We start from the raw sequence: 21,192 nt of genomic DNA, 5'->3' as shown, positions 1-21,192 counted from the left end.
ATCCAATCATGAGAAAAGGTATTTAAGGTGGCCAATTGCAAGTTGTTCTCCTATTTGAATCTCCTCTGAAGAGCGGCATCATGGGCTCATCAAAACAACTCTCAAATGATCTAAAAACAAAGATTGTTCAACATAGTTGTTCAGGGGAAGGAGACAAAAAGTTGTCTCAGAGATTTAACCTGTCAGTTTCCACTGTGAGGAACATAGTAAGGAAATGGAAGACCACAGAAGCTGTATGGGAGAGTGGTGCGAAAGAAGCCATTTCTGCAAAAGCACGCCACAAACAGAGTCGCCTGAGGTGTATAGGCGACTATGTTGTATACCTCAGGCGACTCTGTTTGCACCGGTCAAATTTTGGTGCATTTCAGTCCTGAAATATTACTGTGTCCATCAGTTATTAGATATATCAAACTGAAATGGCTGTTGCAAACACCCAAATATTTAGAACTAAAAATGATTAAGATTAATAGGGCTGCCCAAACTTTTTCATATGACTGTATATAATATTCTGAGTTTTTTTGAGACAGATTTTTAATAGATAATTGGTTAACATTGCAATATAGATCTTTTTTTTTTCTTCAATATCATGCAGCCCTATAAAAAATATTATAGTGACAATTATTTTGTGGGTGTAAATGTGTTTGTTCCACTAGTGACATATGTATAAAAGCAAAGACAATGGCATCACCCCACCAGATGGCAGTAAAGGAGTCTCAGAGAGCAGCAGCAGCATCATCAGAGGAACTTGGTTTATTTTCAGCATCATCAAGACTCATGACTCTTTTGGCTCGCTCTTCACAAAGCATCTTTGTTGTTTGCATAACCATAAAGGACTGAACAGGAGTGTTAGAACATCGCGTCCAGGGCGCCCTTGGCTTCTCCTGTTCAGAATAACAGCCAGCCATTGCCTGTATTTAATCTAATGAATCTAAGGAGAAGATCTTTGGTTTTAAAATTCAGAAATTCATGCAAGTGGTTTAGTCAGGAAGGGTTTTTTTTTCATGATACAGTAAAAAAAAAAAATCATGCCATTTAAATAATAATAAAAAATAAAACAAATAAGACATGTATCATTATTGTAGAGCGTAGTAATAAATGCACAGGAGTCCATGTGTCTAACTTTTACTCAGTTATTGATGGATTAAGGCACCTTAAATTAGACTAGGCTTTAGTGTCCTAACAACAGGTCATAATAGAGTCAAGTATCCGCTCGCGCTGCACCCTTTACCACTTAAACATACCTGTCAAGTTTTGGATTTAAAAATAAGGGAAATTTTCCGCCACCCGCTTTGAGCCGTCCCACCAGCCCAACTGAGGTTAGGTATCCTTTACATTGTAAACAACTTACAAAATACAATTAGATTATCAGAATGTAATCGGTCTACTTTTGTTGACACTAAAATGCTGTGGATATTCCTACAAATGTATTTCTTATAATACAGCCTAAAAAAAAAACTTTTCTACATGAAATCTTCACTTTTTTGGCAGGAACGCTCTCTTTTATATGATAATATAAAATACTTGATCAGTTCAGTTAATTTCAGTCCTCTCCACAAATTTTCTCTCTCCAGCTCAACCATATCTTCTACCCCTTTTAAATAATAAATTACACCAAATTACACTAACAAACCCTTCAACTAGCTCTGCGCTCCGCAAAACCAGCAAGCTGATTGGCTGTTTCTCTTGAAAGGCGGGACTTATCCTTGAACCGGCACGACGATTGGTTAAGAAACACACAGCGGTCAGTCGCCTCAATAATAAGTTTTTTACATTTTCATATAATACGGGAAATTTACGAAAAAAAAACTATACGGGAGGACGGCGGGAAAAGGAGTAAAATACGGTAGTTTCCCGGCCAAAACGGGAGACTTGACAGGTATGCTTAAACCACTTTCTTACCAACACAGATTTAAACAAACACAACTGGAAAATATCAAACGTATAAAAGTGGAAAAAAGGTAACTTACTTAGAAAAAGTCTTTGCACACTATTACACTATTATGACTGACAGCTTTGGTAAACGTACCAACATACCAACATACTTCGTCTTTACCACACATTAAAAAAAAGAAAAGAAAAAAGAGAAGAGAAAAAGCACCAGCATGCTTTCACAAACCCAAACATGTCTAACAGTCTAACAGGAGTTACAGATACACTGTTAACTGTAGTTACTGTAGTCAGGAAAAAGACATTCCTAGAGTATATCGTCGCTGTCCTATAAAAAAATATATATTTTACTACATAATTTCAACAGACAAACTGTCCCTTTAACTGTGCCAAAATTTCTTGATGAACGGACCAATAGAAACTCTTCAAAACGACCTGAAATAAACTCTAAACTTTTTACATTGACATCTATACAAAAGTTTAAAAGTTTTTTTCTCTCTCTCTCCTGTTGCTGTTTTGGAGAGAAGTGTTTTTCATTGGACAGCGACGATATTAATATTATATATTAATGTTGCTATTATTATTATTAGTGCACTATCCTTGCAGCATAAGGGCAAACTGCATAATGCATACTTCTTGCACAAGCACATTATTTTTATATTACCATACATTATTATTATTTTCTATAATTAATTGTATTGTCGTCACTTAAAGTAAACATATTCATGCCCAAACAGAATAAGCATAATACCCTTTAAACTTAACTTTACACACATAAATTACATTCACTCATATACTGGTGCATCTCAAATCCCAAATCATCATAGAAAATGATTGAAAATTACTTTATTTCAGAAATTGAAGTCAAAACGTAAAACTCATATATATATATATATATATATATATATATATATATATATATATATATATATATGATCTAATTTAAATGTTTATTATTTTATTGTTGATTATAATTATGACTTACAGCCAATTAAAAAAAAAATAATAATAAATAAGAATTTCATTTGGAAATCAAGGGAGCAGAATCTGGAGGAAGAGTGGAGAGAAAAATAGTACTTTATGCTTCCCTCTGCTGACAACGTTTATGGGGATTTCATTTTCCAGCAGGACTTGGCACACTGCCCACACTGCCAAAAGTACCAATTCTAATTTTCTAAGATACTGACTTTAGGTTTTTTTTATTAACGCATCTATATAATATACAAGTTTCACATTTTGAACTGATTTACTGAAATAAAGTAACTTTTCAATGATAAAAAAATATATAAAGAATGAGATGCACCTCCACATTCAGATTCATCCAAAAACGTCACTCATTACTGTCCTCAATATTAAACATTCAGTCCGTGTCCCTTTTTTTTTGTGCAGATCTCCCAAAAGTACTTCCCAACACTTCTCTAACTGAAGTAATTGTGTCTTCAAGTCAAACTCAAAACTCCAAACAAAAAAAAAATGTCACCTGGAAGGAATAAATATGGTAACGGAAGCCAGTGCGCAGGTTCTGAAGCACTGCACATCAACAGATTCAGCTTTTCACTAAATCCTTGTCTGTGATAGTCAACTGTCAACAGCTACACACAAGGCAGAGATAGTAGGTAGAAAAAAAACTAACAAAACAAAACTTAAAAAAAAAAAGTATTGCAGTACTCCTTTATGCCAGAACTGATCAACCCTGGTCCTCAAGATCTTCCTTCAGCTCTAAGAGTTCAGATCCAACACACTTATGTCTAAATCTGTGTTCAGACTGCAGGCACATTAATCTGGATTCGTTTCTTAAATCAGATCAGTCTTGATCTTTAAGTGATCTAATTTGGGATTTGCCTTTCTGGACATCACAAACTTATGTGAGTCGGCTGCTTTAAATAACCTTTGGCTTGAGTTATACATCAATATAATATATGAGTTTCACATTTTGAACTGATTTACTAATTTTTTTTTTCAGATTTATCCAAAAACATCACTTATTACTGTCCTCAACATTCAGCATTCAGTCCGTGTCTCTTTTTTCTTTTTTTTTTGTCCAGATCTCCCAAAAGTAATTTGGCTTTAGCTTTTTTTTTTTTTTTTAAGCTGGCCCTCTGCTCATGTTTCACTTTTTATTTTGATTAAAACTAAATAAATAAATAAATACAAGTTGGTGTTTTTTGTGTTCTAAGCAAATGCAAGAGACACACTCAAGTCTAATTCAAGCGTCCAGACTGAGACACATCTGTAGAAACTGCAGCTGATTAGAATTGCGTTTTGCAATAATCCGATTTCATGTAGATACAATCTGAATATACCAAAAAAGTATTTAAAAAAAAAAAAAAAAAAAAAAAAAAAAAAATCTGAATTGGTTTGGCAGTCTGAACATAACCAAATATCTAGAAGCTCTGAATCTTCTTTATTATCGCCTGGATAAATAAAGAAGAGCTTTAAACCAGGGTTGGAGCTCAACTCTGTCAGTTTTAAGATCTCCAGGACTGAGCCTCCCTGCTTAAACCTTCCAGAAATCTATTGCACATTTTGATAATTATATACACTATTTACATACAGTGGAAACAAAAGAAAGAAAGAAAAAAAAAAAAAAAGTGTCCAATCAGAACTTGAAGAGGTTGATGAAACCTTGTGGAGACACTGAAATGGTGCAGCTTTCGGGATTGTTGGCTGTGCAGGGATGGTTTGTGTCCTAAAACAGATAAAAATAGATATTTTATTATAAATCAATTATCAATGCATCTTGATGCATCTTTTTCTTCTATATAGGATTTCTTTTTCCTCAATGCTTGACTGCTTGCTACATTTAGAATAAAATTATCTGTAAACGATGCATAATGATTAAAATGAATAATACAAAAATCTAGAATTAATGTAGTTAGGGTAATGTATGGTCCATACAGAGCTGGTTTGAATGTGTATGAATAAAGCACAAAGCATTATGCTTTTTGCTTATCTCGGGGAAGAAGTTGTTTAGATTATCCATTGCATTCCAAAAAAAAAAAAAAAAAACGTTTTATCCATAAGATTATTTAAATAAACTGGGATTAATAATTTAATCACACCAGATTCAACATAAATCAGGATCTCATGTGACTAAGGACTAAGTCATTTTCACACCAGCACTATTTGGTTTGGTTAAAACGGACGGGTTGGTTAGTACTCTTGTGAAAACAGTAATCACACTCAGGTGCGGATCAAAACAAACGGACCAAAACCAGCTAGAGGAACTAAACAAACTCTGGAGCGGTGAGAACGTAATCCGGTCTCAATCCGACCCAGGTATCAAATATACTCTTTTTATTTGAGCTAAACTGCTGATATGTTGCAGTGTAATCTAACATATTAGCCAGGTAACGCTGACTATCACAGCTATGAACAAACGCTCACTCTGCTGCTCCATGCTGTTTACATGCGCAGTCTGTGCTGCGTACACTGCTCGCAGCCACGCGACTCCATTTACTATGTGTACATCTGTGCTGCACGTCCTATTGAAAACATTGTTTTAAAGCGCAGCAGCAAATTTTCAGCGTTCTGTGTTTAAAGCAGCTTCACACTACATATATAGATATACGTATATTTTCTTTCTTGCTCCTGCGCCAGGCAGCACTGACCAATCAGAGGAGAGAACATGCTTGCATGGTTTATTGGTGCGCATTTTGGTGCGTTTAGGTTTATGCCTGTGTGAAACCAAACCAAACAGAGGGAGAAACTCTCCAAGTTGATGAGCTCATCAACTGATCCGGACCATAGAAACTACAGGTGTGAAAACGCGATTAGAATTGAAAATTTATGCCACCCTGACTGGTTATCTTGCATAGTCAGAACTCGCTATGCAGCCTCACTGTTTGGATGTCATTTTTTCCCCTTTGTTTTACATAATGCTTTGTACTCCAGAGGATTCTTTAAATAAACTGGCAAGATTTGTTTGCCTTTTTTACCCACACACCTGATACAATATAAATCAGGATCTCATTTGACTAAATCTTTCAAACCTCATGCGATATGACACTAGTCATATCGATACTGGCTATTGTTGGCTTACGACATTAAAGATTAATTGATTTATTCATTGCATAGAATCATGCAGACCTCCTCAACACTCATTTTTCTCTCACCTTCCAGAACAGGATGTGGCAGTGTGTGCAAAACTGCAAGGTGTCGCTGTACTGCTCTTTGTGTGGGTAGCATCGGCACAGCTTAAAGTACATTTTCTTCCACTCCAGGTGTCCCTTATCCGATACGATGAGGCGCCTGCGGATCTGTGAGGGGTACAGTAAGAGGTCGGTTACTCCATACCACAGTCTTTCACTGTATGAACTGTTTTAATGTGCAGCAGGGTATTTCTCAGTCTAAGGAACGTCTAGAACGCCTTAGGAACCAAATGAATCCAAATCAATTACAGATTTGGAATTACAGAAACTACAGAAAAGCTGGTACCTGTCTTTCTGTGAAGTGGTACTGACACAGGTTCTTCCACAGCAGCCGGTCTTCAGTCAGCACTCCCAGATCAGGACAAACCTGCCCTAGACTCAGCAGGTCTCGTCCGTCTGAGAGGCGGTGCATGATGTTCAGCTGTAGACTGACCGGCAGATCCAGGAGAGTCATACCAGTGTTTGTGGGCTAATTAAAATAGGGAAATAAAAGGAAAAAAAAAGATTATTTTAAAAACTGTAACTATGAAAGTTTGTGAACCGTATTATAATTGTCTATATTTCTGTCTATATTTAAAGTACATAACATGAACCCAGTTAAAATATATGTGTATATATATATATATATATATATATATATATATATATATATATATATATATATATATATATATATATATATATATATTTGATAATTACTTTTTTAAGGAAAATTATCCAAAAAGAGGACACTGTATCTCAAAGAGCAGCTCTTTCTCCAGAGAATGTGGAGGTTCTCATCTTCTTAAAGAAAAACTTAAAAATATAAAAATAACAGTTGTTTTGTCTAGCCTCAAATATGTTAATAGTTTTGGTACCTTAAGGAGAATCTTTCTCTCAGATAAACTTAATAATATATCTTTATTAAAGACAAAAACTTGTCATTCTCAGGGACCGAAGAGTCTTAAAGTCTTATTTTTCATGTTTAACTGTTATAGTAGAATAGAGTTCAGTTTGTTAAGGCTCTAATTGGTCGATTATTTTGTACATGACTCTTCCTGTATTTTTTTATTATTTATTTTGTTATGTTGCACATTGCTGTTTTAATAGTGCACACTGCTGCTACCAAAAAAGCCACTAGATGGCATTACATATATATCTTAATTAAATTATTTAAATTTGACCATTAGTGCCTAATGTGGTGTATTACAGATCACTTGTATCACTTTGCATCACTTATATCAAGCCCACCTTTTGAAATAAGATATTGTAAATTTGATGAATCAAACCAATGACTGACCATAGACTAATCTAAAACTGGCATAGGCCTCTCTGCTGTAAAAAAAAAAAAACCGAGAATCGAATCGAATCAAATCAAATCGAATCGAATCGTGACCTTAAAATCAGAAATAAAATCGAATCGAGGATTTAGAGAATCGTGACACCCCTATTGGTAAATGTTGTGTTCTGCACACCAGCTTGGAGGAATCTTAGCCCATTCCTCCATATAGAACAGCTTTAACTCTGGGATTTTGGTGGGTTTAATCACATTAACTTCTCACTTCAGATCCTTCCACAACATTTCCACTGGCTTAAAGTCAGGACTCTGATTTGGCTCATGGTTCTTAAGACATTCTTTGGTAGAACAACTTGTATGTGCTTAGGGTCGTTGTTTTACTTAAGAATTAAGTATTTTAGCTGGTGGATTACAAATGGACCAGATGAACAGGATCAAAACCATGATACAGGATCAAACCATGATACTACCACCACCATGTTTCACAGATGGGTACACAGAAGGTACTTATGCAGGAATGCATGGTGTAGTGAATTTAAAAGGTGTTAAACAAACCAAAATACTTTGCGAAGCACTTAGGTGCTCTTATCTGCGGTTTCAGAGGCTGGTACCTCTGAGGAACTTATCCTGTGCCACATACACTAGTCCTGATGAGAGCCAGTTTCATCATCATAATGTTTTTGTGGGTTTTTTTGTGACTGCACTTGAGGATACTTTCTAGGCTAGATTCTTGACAGTTTTCAGATTGACCGTCCTTCATTTCTTACAGTATACAGTCTTTTTTATTCTTCACTTAGTAGTAGAGTAGAGTAGTACTTTCCATAATATGGATTGGAACAGTTGTGTGTTGTTTTTTTTTTGCCTACTAGATGATATGTTTAATCACAACTATTTTTACTGTAAATATGAACAATATAAGAATAAATATAATTGTTCCCTGTAACGAATATAAATCAGTGACTAATGCAGAAAATAATGTATATTAAAAAAACTATTGAAATACACATTTATATTAATAAACTATTAACTTATATCCAGCCGATCCATCCATGTTTTTTCGTTTTTTGGTGTGCTCTCGTTTGAAAGATGCTATATGCTCACCCTGTTGATCTGAATGTTGTCCAGCTGCTGCTGCCACTGCAGGATGTTCTCCATGCGATGCACCCAGATATTGATGTTTCCCACCAGCACTGACTTCCCCATGTCCTGCACCAGACTGCACAGCGACACGTACAGCGTCTGCAGCAGCTCCTTAATGGGCCTCACATTCTGTTGATCCTCCAGAACTAAAAACAGAAGCGGAGAGAGGCATGTTCAGAGGATTATAATTTCAGAAAAGCTTTAAAGCTTTGGAAGCATCCCTGAAGAAACATGATGGAGGAATTCTGGTGCTTTGTAAAATAAGCATGGCCATAAAAAAAGGTTATTTATTAGCAACACCATAATCATCATAATGATCTAGAACTTGGTGCACTCGAGTTCTTTTGTTTAGTTGAGGGAACACTTGGTTTACAATACCCCAGTGGTTACTGTTTGCTCTCACAAGGCTTGTCGTTCTTTCCATTGCAGGCAGTTATGAAATTTCCTGTATCTGTGCCCAACTTCAGTTCAGGTTGAAGAGTTTGTTGTGAAGCTGACAATTTACTCTTAAGCTCTTTAATCTTGACAGGATTAATTTCTCAGGGAGTTCTGGGCTAAATTTCTCTTTTATGGGGGTCCTCTGTGATTTTATTTCTGTCCGGAACGACCATGTATGTGTTTTTCTCAGACGTCCTCTGAAAAAAAAAAAAAAGAGGCTGAATTATCTACTGTTTTTCGCTAAACTCCAGTCCTGGTCCTCCGGTAATTTTAATCCTGTCCATACCCACATCTCTGAGTTTCGTCACATCGCTTTTGTCCACTGCCACACATTGTAATTACACTTTGGGCACACGTTTCCATGGAAATCCATGTAAAAAAGACAACAGCGAGTGGAAATGGAGGAGCTACTGAACGCCATGTCATGTGACCGAGAAATCCTAAAAACTCACTGGTCCTCCTGTTTTTTTCAGTTGCGGATTCAAGAGTTTTATCACTGTGAAGAAGTGTAAAATATTTTTCATAGACGTCCCCCTGAGAAAACAATCCCGTCCAGATAGGGCTTTATTTAGATGTTAGTATAGCACTTTTTCCAATTGATATCACAAAGCAGCTTCTCAGAAACATGGAAACGGTCATAAATTATTACGGAAACAAAGCTATAAATGGGGCAAAAGGTCAAAGGGCTCTATTAAAATGTGACTGTTGGCCTCTTGAGTGGCCAAATCTTCATCGTGAGATGAATGAGAGCATTATGACTTAGTATTTACTAAGATCAGAGTGAGTAAGTGCAAGGGGGCTAAGCAGGGGAAGTGGAGGGGGGGTTCTCACCTTTCTGCACGACTCTTTCCAGAATGTTCATGTAGTTCTTCTGCGCCACTCCACTCAGCGAGGGCAGCTGGGACTTGGCAATCAGCTCCAGCAGCTACAAACACAAGGCATAAATTCAGGCCATCACACTTAAGACTTTCCGTTCCAAACATCACTTTCACCATGTTATGCTCCTCTCTCTCTCTGTCCAAGTGCTAGCAACAACAAACCATAATCCCAGAAACGGCAAAGCAGCTCTGCACTCTTTACACACAGTCTTACATCTTTAGAAGCCCTGTTTTGCTTTTAACTGCATAGAAAATCACAGAAATAACTGTTGCACAAAATTACAGATAAATACATTTTTGTAGACAATAACTCAAGTATAAGTTCATTAAACCTTTAGGGAAAATAAACACATCTGTACATATATTAGTACATCTCAAAAAATTTGAATATCATTGAAAAGTTACTTTATTTCAATAATTTAGTTAAAAAATGCGAAACTCATATGTTATATAGATGTATTACACATTTTAAGTAATCTATTTTAAAATGTTTATTTCTTTTACTGTTGATGATTATGGTCTACAGCCAATGACAAACCACAAATTAGTATTTTAAAAAAATATATATATATTATTCAAGACCAATTGGTACTTTTGACAGTGTGGGAAGTGTGCCAAGTCCTGCTGGAAAATGAAATCCGCAGAAGAAAAGAAAAGAAAAAAAAAACATTGCACTGACTTTGGACTAGATATAACACAGTGGACCAGATTTCATTTTCCAGCAGGACTTGGCACACTGCCACTCTGCAAAAAGTACCAGTTGGTCTTATATAATATACTCTAATTTTCGAAGACACTAGTTTTGAGTTTTCATTGGCTGTAAGCCATAATCAATCATTAACAATAAAATAAATACACACTTAAAATAGATAAATAGATCACTCTTTGTGTTTAATACATCTATTTAATATTTGAGTTTCACATTTTCAACTAAACTACTGAAATAAAGCAACTTTTAAATGATATTCTATTTTTTTTAGATGCACTAGTACATAAAAAACAAACACATTGAGAGTTTGCAGTTCAAACATTTGGGTTTGTTAAAACTGTGTAAAGTTGAAATATACATTTTTAAAAACTAAACCAAATAAACAAAAACACTGAGTGGCCCATCTGTCTAAGTGCTGACACAATGCTATAGCCACAACTGATAACTGTTAGCATGTAGAGCAGTCTGATAAAGATCTTGTTACAGAGAATTCCTGTGCTAGCCTCTACCTTTTCCAGCTTAGCATCATCACATAGCATTCACAACTAAACCAACAGGGGGGAATCTGGTTATAAAAAGCCTGACAGACAGACAGACTGACAGATGTTCCTCAGCAAGATACAAGATGGTCAACATAGAGGAAAGTGCGACAGTTCCAGAGCTGAGTAGGGTGGCATGTCTGGCATCCCAGAATGGCAAAGCCATGGAACAAACACTGACCACTGCTTGACCTGAAAACACGTGGCCATCGCCTGCCTGCCTGCCTGCCTGTTGGCCCACCCCCTCTTCCCTTTTCTCACCACCACCAATAAGTCGCCCTCTTGATAAACCTTTCAAGTGCCTTCATGTGGCAGCGTGTACAACATGACATTCTTCATCCAGTTCCACACCAACTGCTACTGCTGCAACTGGCTGTTTACCCAGTTTCCATATACATCACACTCTCTGTTCCTTTCTCAACACACTTTTTAAATGAGGGTCAGAGGCCAAGCTGCTCACAATCCTTATTATAGAAGCTATTGCTTAACTAATGAACATACATTAAATGTTGAATAATAATAGCAATGGAACCTTGTCTAATAAAAGATACAAAACCTGCAGCAGACACTGCCCTTTGTTTGGTCTATTACTCTACACTGGTGAACGCTGCTTGCACCCATTAATTGCCATTTAGTAAGTCAGTAAGTAAGTAGGTGGGTAGGTAGGTGGGTAGGTCGGTGGGTAGGTCGGTGGGTAGGTCGGTGGGTAGGTAGATTTTGTAGGTGCTCAAACCCTCATTGCTAAATCACTATTTTCATCAGTTTGAGATGAAATCCAGGGTGCCAACATTGGTAAGTTGCAAATTTTAACATTCACTTTAACATTTCATTGTATGAAAAGTACTAAAGAAAGAAATATGAATATGCTACAATGAGAAATTCAAGTTTCAATTACAAGTATCCCCAAAACAGCAACTTTACTGGAGATGAAATATTCTTAAATTTCAATGGAAGTCAATGTAATCGGCTTATTTCAGGTAATTTAGGAGAATTTCTATTACTCAATTCATCAGTAAGTTTGTACTAATTATGTAGTAAACCAATTTAAGAGGCCAGTTACCAAACCCACTCATTAGGACTCCCCCCTGTCACTAGTGATGCCCCAACACACCAGGAGGGCGAAGACTAGCACATGCCTCCTCCGATACATGTGAAGTTAGCTACCGCCTGTTTATGAACTGCTGCTGATGCAGCATTACCGAGTAGCATCACAGCACTAGTGCTCGGAGGAAAGCCCAGCGACTCGGTTCCGATACATCAGCTCACAGATGCAGCCTTGTGCTGATCAACATCACCCTTTAGAATGACGAGGGGAAAGAGGCCAACTGTGCAAGCTGCATGACCGGGATTCGAACCAGCTCCTGATTACACCTCAGTAAACTCAAACAGGTTGTAGGTTATTAAAAGAGCCCGCCAGATGAGCACAAGACTGCTATAAAAATAGAGTGTGGCCTACAGTTCCATCCAGAAAGACCACACCATCCTTTTGTTTTGGTGTTACATGTGACGAGGTGCTTGTTAAATCCAATTACAATAATTGATCTCAACTTCTTTCTCCGGGCGGACGTGACCCAATTAGTCACATGATATTCGGTTACGAAACCTGTTAGAGGTGCGTTTAGCCACTGACAGGGCTGTTAAACACCGGCATGTGTTCTGATGGCATCACGCAACCATCAACACCAAACGGACACTCGAGTAGGCTAAACCCCGGAGGATGACTGTGCACCTATGGAGGACGATAGGCCAGTCTTCAGACCTCAGCCCCTCCTGCCGTCTCACGGGCCTGCTTTTTCCACTGCTGCTTAAATTCGATCCCTGTAAGCGAGCTCCACAAAACAGGAGCACACTTGGCTACCTCCGCTATTTAGACAAGCAGAAAGCACATTGTGAGACAAAACTGAACACCATGTCAACAAAGTCTGAAGGGCTGGAAGAAAGCCTCACCAGCACTAAAGTCTAAAGTCCTGTGCTTGTTATTATTACAAGTACATCAGTTGTTTACAAGTTCTCTCTCTCTCTGTCGATTTGTGATTAATACAGCCAATACAGTGCTTGAGGAGAGATTCTTAAATGTGTACAACTGCTGGTAGACAGAGCATCCCCATGTAGAACACAACGCTTACCACGTTTACATTTTACTGCAGCCACTAAAATATTAAAGATGTATTTTTCATAACTTTAGGTTTGTTTGTGCTTATCCTGGTATATTCTGTATGTTATCCCACAGCCCCATTTCTTCACTCTTCTTCATTTACTATAACTAGTAAATTCTAGAGGTGTGCCATATCGTCTCATATGCAACAATATTGCCAACATTTTTAAATATTGTGGGCATTTTTTTAGCGAAATAAAAAAAATCACACTGTTTTCATTTCCCATTATATATCTACTAGAGACAGATTATATCTATCCAGTATCACTTATTTTACTTTAATCCTGGAAATATATGGAGATATTTGGAGTGCATTATCAGTATCATGACATTCTGAATCTAATAAAATTCTTGTATTTTTTAATATCTCCATTATGGGTGTGCCATATTATATTGAATGCAATAATACAATTTAATTTTAAATTTTGTTGCAGTAGTGTATTCTTGAAATATATATTTTTAATTTAATGTTTTGTCATATCGCCAAATAATATTGTGATATTATTTAAGGCAATATCGCCCACCACTAGTAAATATAGTAGAATCAGCACCAGTTTCATATGCTCTATAATTGAACCAAAATGTTTTTAGGATTAATAATAACAACAGCATAATTCATATAAAGTTCAAGTGGATGCCACTGATTTTGGGTGGTAAAAATATTATATTTATATTTTTTACTTTATCACTGGTTTAGGCCCTATACTTTTCTTTGTTTCCCCAACAATCCAAATCACGCAAGCCTCAAAACACAAACATCTGCATTTAGCAGCTGATGACAGACCCATAACACAACATTAGAGCCAAGTGATCAGATCAGAATTTGGCATCATGAAGCATGAGTGGAAAGGTTCTCCAATGGCACAGTGGAGGAGGGGGGAGGTCGGAAGGGGAGCTGAGTCACTTGACTTTCCGGTCTGCTTTCATAAAGCTGCGGCTGTCATTTCTGAGCCCCTGCTGGGAGCCTGACAGTGACCTCCACTTCGCAGCGGCCTGCACTGCTCTCCACTTAGCAGCCTGCCTGACCTTTCCTTCCAGCATCACGCAAAACAAACAACTGTCTACTACTATTAATCAGACATTCATACAGATAAATATATATGTTTCTGCTTGAGACTGTTCTAGTTTCTCAAAAGCATGTCCATATAACAAGTCAGTAACGTGCTATAATATGGCAATTGCAAAAATACTTTGAGTTAAAAAAGGTATTAAGAGCATAACATGTATGTTCAAATGATGTAAAGAATACTATAATGAAAATACACATTAAATATACTTTCTCTGTACTTCCATAAAACATTGTTAAGCAATTTGCTTTAAATTAAATGTTGTGTGTGATAGAAAATATATGTAGTAACATTAAATACTGCTTAAAGTGCATTTTAATGTATTTTTTATCATCAATATGCAAAGAAGTACATTTACAATGTACTTCAAATGTATTTAACACTTGAAGTATAACACATACTTAACACATACTTAAATCTACTTATGTTCGCAGAAGATTTACAAAAAAAAGCACTCAAAAGCACAACCTAAAGTTTTTATGTTGTATTTAAATATAGCTTAAGTTGTCAGATATATGTTATATATATATAAGGTTCAAACTCAACTAACTATATACACATACACACACATACATATATAAATATACAAATATACAAAGTATATTTGAAGCCATACTGTTTAAAGATCATATTTTTGTTTATATCTTAGTTACAATACTACGGTAGCCAATGAAATGAGACATAGCTAATGTATTTAAAGCTACTAATAGTAATTTTAAGCTACTAAGAGAGGTTGAGAAAAATGGTCAAGAAGAAGGAATCATAACGGTTTGTTTTTTTTCCTAAACTCATGCAAGTTTAAGGCCCAAGGAAGAGCAATACAAGAAAGAAAAAAAATCTAGAATTTGGGCCTTTTAATTCTTATAAATTCTATAATAAGCATTACACACATACAAAAGTCACTCATACACTCATTTATATATATTTTACCACCTTTTTAGCTACAAATTGGATGGTCAATACTTTTTTGTGTTTTGTGGGTTAGATGAACACAAAGGAATGGCAATGACAAGTACACTACACACACACACTCACACATGCACACGCACTTGTGCAGAGGGCCTCTTGCCTGGACTTTAGTGATAAGAGCAAAAACAGCCACTCACCAACACACACTCACACACACACTCTCTCTCTCTCTCTCTCTCTCTCTCTCAGAGAGTGGCCTAATGCCCAGCCCTCTCCACTGCCAGATCACTGTTTTGGTTAACCCGTTGTACTGAGAGCGTCGCTCCTGGCGGCTGAGCGGAGTAAAAGGAAACTCACCCTCACGACGTAATTAAACCGCCTGGTGTCCTTGATGGCACTGCAGAAGTCCAAGCGGTTAAAAGCTTCTCCCAGAGTGCAATAGCCATGGCGCTGCAGGGTAACAGTGAGCAGGGAGTTAGAAATACAGTGTGGAAATACTACAATACTACAAACTATATTCATTATAGAAATTATTTCATTCTTACCTCTTTAGTGCTCCCTTTGTGGACATAGATCCACTGGTCTTTATGGAAATCTAAGAAGAAGCGAAACATCAACAGTAACAAGTCAATAAATTATTAAACTATACACAGGACTGTCATTTGTCTGAAAAAACAAAACAAGATCCAAAATAACTCACAAGGAATCTTTGTGTTGTTGTTCAGAAGATCCTTCTTCCTCTTCTTTGTGGCCACATCATAGTTAATGGAGAGGAGCAGGTTCTCTTTATAGTAGGCCTCTTCTTTACAGTGCCTGAAATCAGAAGAAAAATAAACAGCACTGGTCGTAAGGGGTGGGCGATATGGCTCTAAAATGACATCACGATATTTCATGGTATTTTTGCAATAACAATATAACGAACAAATATTTAAAAAAAAAACACACTAACGCAAAAAAAAATAATAATAATTTAATTATTGCATATGATATGATATGACACACCCCTAACGGAGATATATAAAAATATATATAATCAGAATTTTAATAATAATGCACTCCAAATATCTCCATATATCCAGGATTGAAGTAAAATAAATGATACTGGACAGATATAATCTGTCTTTAGTAGATATATGATAGGAAATGAGAACAATGGGCTATAAACAGCAAAAAAGTTGCCAATATTGTTGCATACCATTTGATATAGCACAGCCCTACTGGTTGATACATCTAATCCTATTGTTGCATAATAAAACTTAATAAAGCAAGACCACATGAAGTCTTATATGTACACACATAAGATGAAAGGTAAAAAGAAAATCTATTGATCTGAAGGAGGATTACATAAGTACATAAATGTCAAAAAAACAAACATGTTTTGGTCAGTGCTGTTGGGACTGTACTGGAAACAGTAAAGCAGTAAAGTGGCCAGGCAGATGACCAATAATCCCATTACTCCTGCGTGTATTAATAGCAGGGTGATTAACAGTTGGCCAAACACTGGCCATGGATGTAGGACAACAAAAGAAAGCAGCAACAGAGCAAAGAAAGAGCAGCTCCAGCTACTATTTACTGCTGTATGTAATTTGAGACTCTGCTGGCACAACATTCAGGTTCCCTCCTCCTTCAGCATCCTTCGCACTTCTCACGTTTTATTCAACGTTATCAGACGTAAAAAGATCGATATTATGACGTAAACGACGATATATTATCTGTAAAATATGAGTAAACGACAATATATGAAAAGGTACGGCCTTAAAGTTTTTTTTTTTTTTTTAATTTCCCGTTCCACCTTAAAAAAAACTTCTTAGGATACACTGTAAGTCAGAGGCGCAACAACGCAAGTAATGCAGCATTTAAGGTGGAACGGAGAATGTGAATCTTATATTACTTATATTATAATATCCTTCGCACTTCTAACTGCGCTATTTTCTTTAACGTAATCAGACATAGAAAGGTCGGTGATATTATGACGTAAACCACGATATATTATCTTTAAAGTACGACTAAACGATATTGTATATAGAAAAAATTCTACGTGATTTAATGTTACGTTCCACCTTAAAAAGCTCCATAGACTACACTGTAAACCAGAGACGCAACAACACGAGTAACGCAGCATTTAAGGTGGAACTGATAATGTGAAGCAAAAAAAGAGCAAGATATTACAGCACTCATAATTTCACATCCTTCGCACTTCTAACTGCGCTGTTTGTTTGTTTTTTCAACGTTATCAGGGGTAGAAATGTCAATGTTATGACGTAAACCACGATATTTTAGCTTTAAAATGTGAGCAAACAATATAATATGACAAATACGATGCTAAAGTTTTCTTCGTGTTTTAATTTCCCGTTCCACCTTAAATACCTTCATAGGCTTCACTGTAAGCCAGAGACGCAACAACGCGAGTAATGCAGCATATTTAAGGTGGAACGGAGAATGTAAAATGTTTTAGATTTAACAGCTATCTGGAGGCAAATGACACTCAAAACCTAAGTTAAATTTACGTTTTAGGGACACATGCGTTATCACTGACCGTTCAGAGACGTTGTTATTCGCCTCGTTTTCGTCTTTCGTCGTTTTTTTCCAGCCGTCCTCGGTTTTAACCCAGTTTTGACCAGGCGAGCGCCAGTCCTGTCCGAGAAAAGGCATGTTAGACGCCTCAGTAAACACTAAAGACACAAAATAAAACCCCTAGACTCTGGAAAACCCTGTAAATAAGCCTGTCAGTGCTGTTTTCTCACGCAGTTCTAACTGCGAGATGCTCACCGCCGCTATTTATACCCTCTCAGGCCGAGGAGCCCGGAAGTGCGCTGGGCTCCGCCCCCTCCAGCACGTGGCTTTGTTTACCGTCTGCTTCAATATTGCAAAACCTCGCTGGAAACATCATCATCACCACCATCACCATCAGCTGCTCCTCCACCATCTGAAATATCATAGCCACGGACTCAGAGGGGGGCTTTAACGTGTCTCATAAGATAGAACACGTTTTAAGGGCTCATTTTAAGAACTATGGGAATATTCTAACTACTATAAGTAGTTCAATAATGTTAAGCACTATTAGTGAATTCATGGTCGGCGCTAGGAATGTTTAAGTCATTAACACAAATGCATTTTCAAATTTAAAAAAACAATAATTGTCTTATTTTATAGGGCTGTATTGAATTACATTTGGCAGATGCTTTTATCCAAATAACTTACAAATAATGATTTACATTTAGTAATAAAGGACATAGAAGTTCAAAGTTCAAACATTTTTAGACAGGGCCTTAAAGAGGGCAAAGGGAAATAGTGGCATAGGGGAGGAAAAGAGAGGGGGGTGGGGGGGTGGGGTGCATCCCATTATTTAAATTTCCTACAGTAATATTCTATTATAATATTAATACCCCAACACACACTATAATTCATGTCAAATTTTGTTTTATGCAAAACCAAATTGGAATTCTTCCTAAATTTCATCTCCCATTACTCCAAACCGCTAAAGTAATATCACTTGATACTTATGTCATTAACAGTATAAAAAGGCTTCATCAAGAATTTAATGGTATCATTTGATGACACTTTTATTTGCTGGTTTTATAGGACTTCAAACTCTGGTCTATATACAACCAAATTGTCATTGTGATTGTCATACATTTCCCATCCCATTAATTCAATTTCTTACAGTTTTTTTTTTCACCTAAAACAAATAAAATAAACATTAGAAGAGTGTTTTTCAAGTGGTTTAATTTGATAATCCTTAATAGTTTTTTGTATAGGAGTCTAAATTCTGGTCTACATACAACCACATTTTTCAATCACATTTTTTCTAATTGTGCCATTCCATAACTTCAAATTTCTACAGTAATATCATTTGAAATTAAACATGTATAATATATGGAAAGTGACATTAGTGGTTTAATTTAATTGCACCTAATTGATTTCTCCTTTAATAAGACTTTAAATTGTGCTCTATACATAACAAAATGTTTAAAATATAATTAACCTGAAAACAGATAATATTTTTAGTAAGAGAAAAAGAAACAATGTGACACCGTGCTAAAGTCTAGACACTTCTAAAATAGAGGGAAGAAAGAATTCAATTAAACACCATCAAACAGGAAAATATTACAGGTTGTATCTATTCTGTTTATAATTTTCAGTTGATAATAAAGTAAATCACACAGAAACATTGTGAAGCCTGCATTTTTTGGTCTGCTTTGGGTAGGGTTTGAGAACTGCTGAGTTTGTAGTTAGTCATAAAAAAAAAATTGCTGTTCCCATAAATTACCTGCTTAGGCACCTTCACAGTGTGAAAAAGCAGGTCAAATTCATCTGCTGAGAATCGCAGAAGCCCTGCGCTGTTAAAGTACCAATCCACCAAAGTCAGAGCACATCTGGCTCTTAAAGAGAATAAGGGCAAGTGACACACTGATTGGTTTGTTTCACGTTACCTTACACCCAAAACACACTCATGATTAATTAAGAGTATTAGTCTGGAACAAATGACCATCCAGACTGTTATCAGCAAACCAAATACCAGAATCTGTCATGATATGGGGTTGTGGCAGTACACTTCTGTGATGCATCATTAATACAGAAAAGCACATTGAGGTCTAAGAGCATATGCTGCATTCAGGATCACATATTTTCAGGGATGTCCATGAATTTTTCAACAAGACAATGCAAACCCATATGCTGCACACATTACAATGGCATAGCTGTGGAAGGGCACACAGGTGCGGGTACTGGACTGTACTGGACAGAACACCTTAGGATGTTTGCAGGAAGAATGGGGTCAAAATTTCATCATACATGGTACATGTTTTTTTGGAACAAGGTACAGCCAATCAGAACAATCTGTACAGGTGCAGGGCAGCCAATCAGAACATGCTCTATTTCTGTACAACAGCCTTAAAGGAACAGTAACAAAAACGCAAATTTAATTCCATACAGGCCTGGAGATGGGAAACACTAGCCTAAGGGAAATCCCACCACCAACTAAAAATACTGGGCTGACTGCTCCTTGGATTCTCCCACTGAGTAACATCTCAGCTCTGAGGGTCACTGAGGTCAATAAATGCATTGTTAATGTTTAAACATGACCTTTGCCAGTTACATTGTGGCACAATATGTGAATAAAATGGAGTTAAGTCAAGTTATTAGGAAAAATCCTGTCAGTGTTTTTTTTAAATCTTCAATGGAACAAAGAACTAAGGAGGTCAAAGTTCTCGTGTGAAGTGCAGAACTTTCTAAATCAATAAAACGTTGAAGAACAGACCCATTCTTTCCCACTGATAAGACTGATCAACCCGAGAAAATGCAGCTTACACAGACTTTGGATGTAATCTTGGTCTATAATCTTGGTTGTAGTTAAAATGGGTTAAATCTCTATTTATTATATTCCAGACGTTTTAACCAGTCAAAAGTTTTCTTGCTGCAAAAAAAATTGGCAAGCTTTGTCAAGGTTTCTGTGCTGGACTTCCTTTCCTTAATTATCTTTCTTTTTTGGGCACCGCTGGAATAAGACCGTTTCATGGTTGTGCCGAAGCTATCTTAGTCTACCTCGCCTAGCTTAACTTAAAGAAATAATGTGTTTCGTTTTTTTTTTTTTTTCAACCTTTAGGCCAGCCTGATTTCTGGGGCCTGAAGCAATTGCGTGGTTTGCGTGGTGGTAAAATCAGCCCCTGCTTCTATGGATGCTTAGGGTAATAATACAAAATCTAGAATTTTGTAAAATGTATAGAAGGTAAGTTAAAATTAAAGTGGTTTGATATCAGTAACATATTTTTCAAGTTATACTTGAAATATAACATTATAATCACTTTTCATTATGAAAATATTGCAAGAAAACAACCTTTGGCAACAACAACTCCAATTAAGTGTTGTTGCTGTTTTTGTGGTCTGCGCTGAGGCTATATGCTAAAAAAATAATAATTGTTTGTCTCGAAAGTATTTTATATTTTTAAACATTGTGAATTATATTAGAATAGACGAAAGTCATTGTAAAATATGTTATTGTTCTTAGTCTATTTGGGTTTAATGATTGCTGAGTGCATAGCCA

General features: G+C 36.4%; 1 protein-coding gene and 1 long non-coding RNA gene across 2 annotated transcripts in view; one reads left to right on the top strand and one right to left on the bottom strand.

The window, feature by feature from the left end:
• LOC125802491 (uncharacterized) overlaps positions 1–21,192 on the top strand; it is a 479,356-nt gene that overhangs the window by 422,692 nt on the left and 35,472 nt on the right. The window lies entirely within an intron of this gene.
• fbxo32 (F-box protein 32) lies at positions 733–17,918 on the bottom strand. Its single transcript, XM_007250830.4, has 9 exons — positions 17,686–17,918; positions 15,850–15,962; positions 15,695–15,744; positions 15,507–15,599; positions 9,724–9,817; positions 8,416–8,600; positions 6,325–6,507; positions 6,003–6,146; positions 733–4,576 (listed from the first exon to the last, which is right to left on the bottom strand). The coding sequence occupies exons 1-9, from the start codon at positions 17,799–17,801 to the stop codon at positions 4,487–4,489; spliced, it is 1,068 nt and encodes a 355-aa protein (XP_007250892.3). The 5' UTR covers positions 17,802–17,918; the 3' UTR covers positions 733–4,486.

Source organism: Astyanax mexicanus, chromosome 6 (assembly GCF_023375975.1).
Source record: "Astyanax mexicanus isolate ESR-SI-001 chromosome 6, AstMex3_surface, whole genome shotgun sequence".
Taxonomy (NCBI): Eukaryota; Metazoa; Chordata; class Actinopteri; order Characiformes; family Acestrorhamphidae; genus Astyanax; species Astyanax mexicanus.
This window is presented reverse-complemented; position numbering and strand designations above follow the sequence as displayed.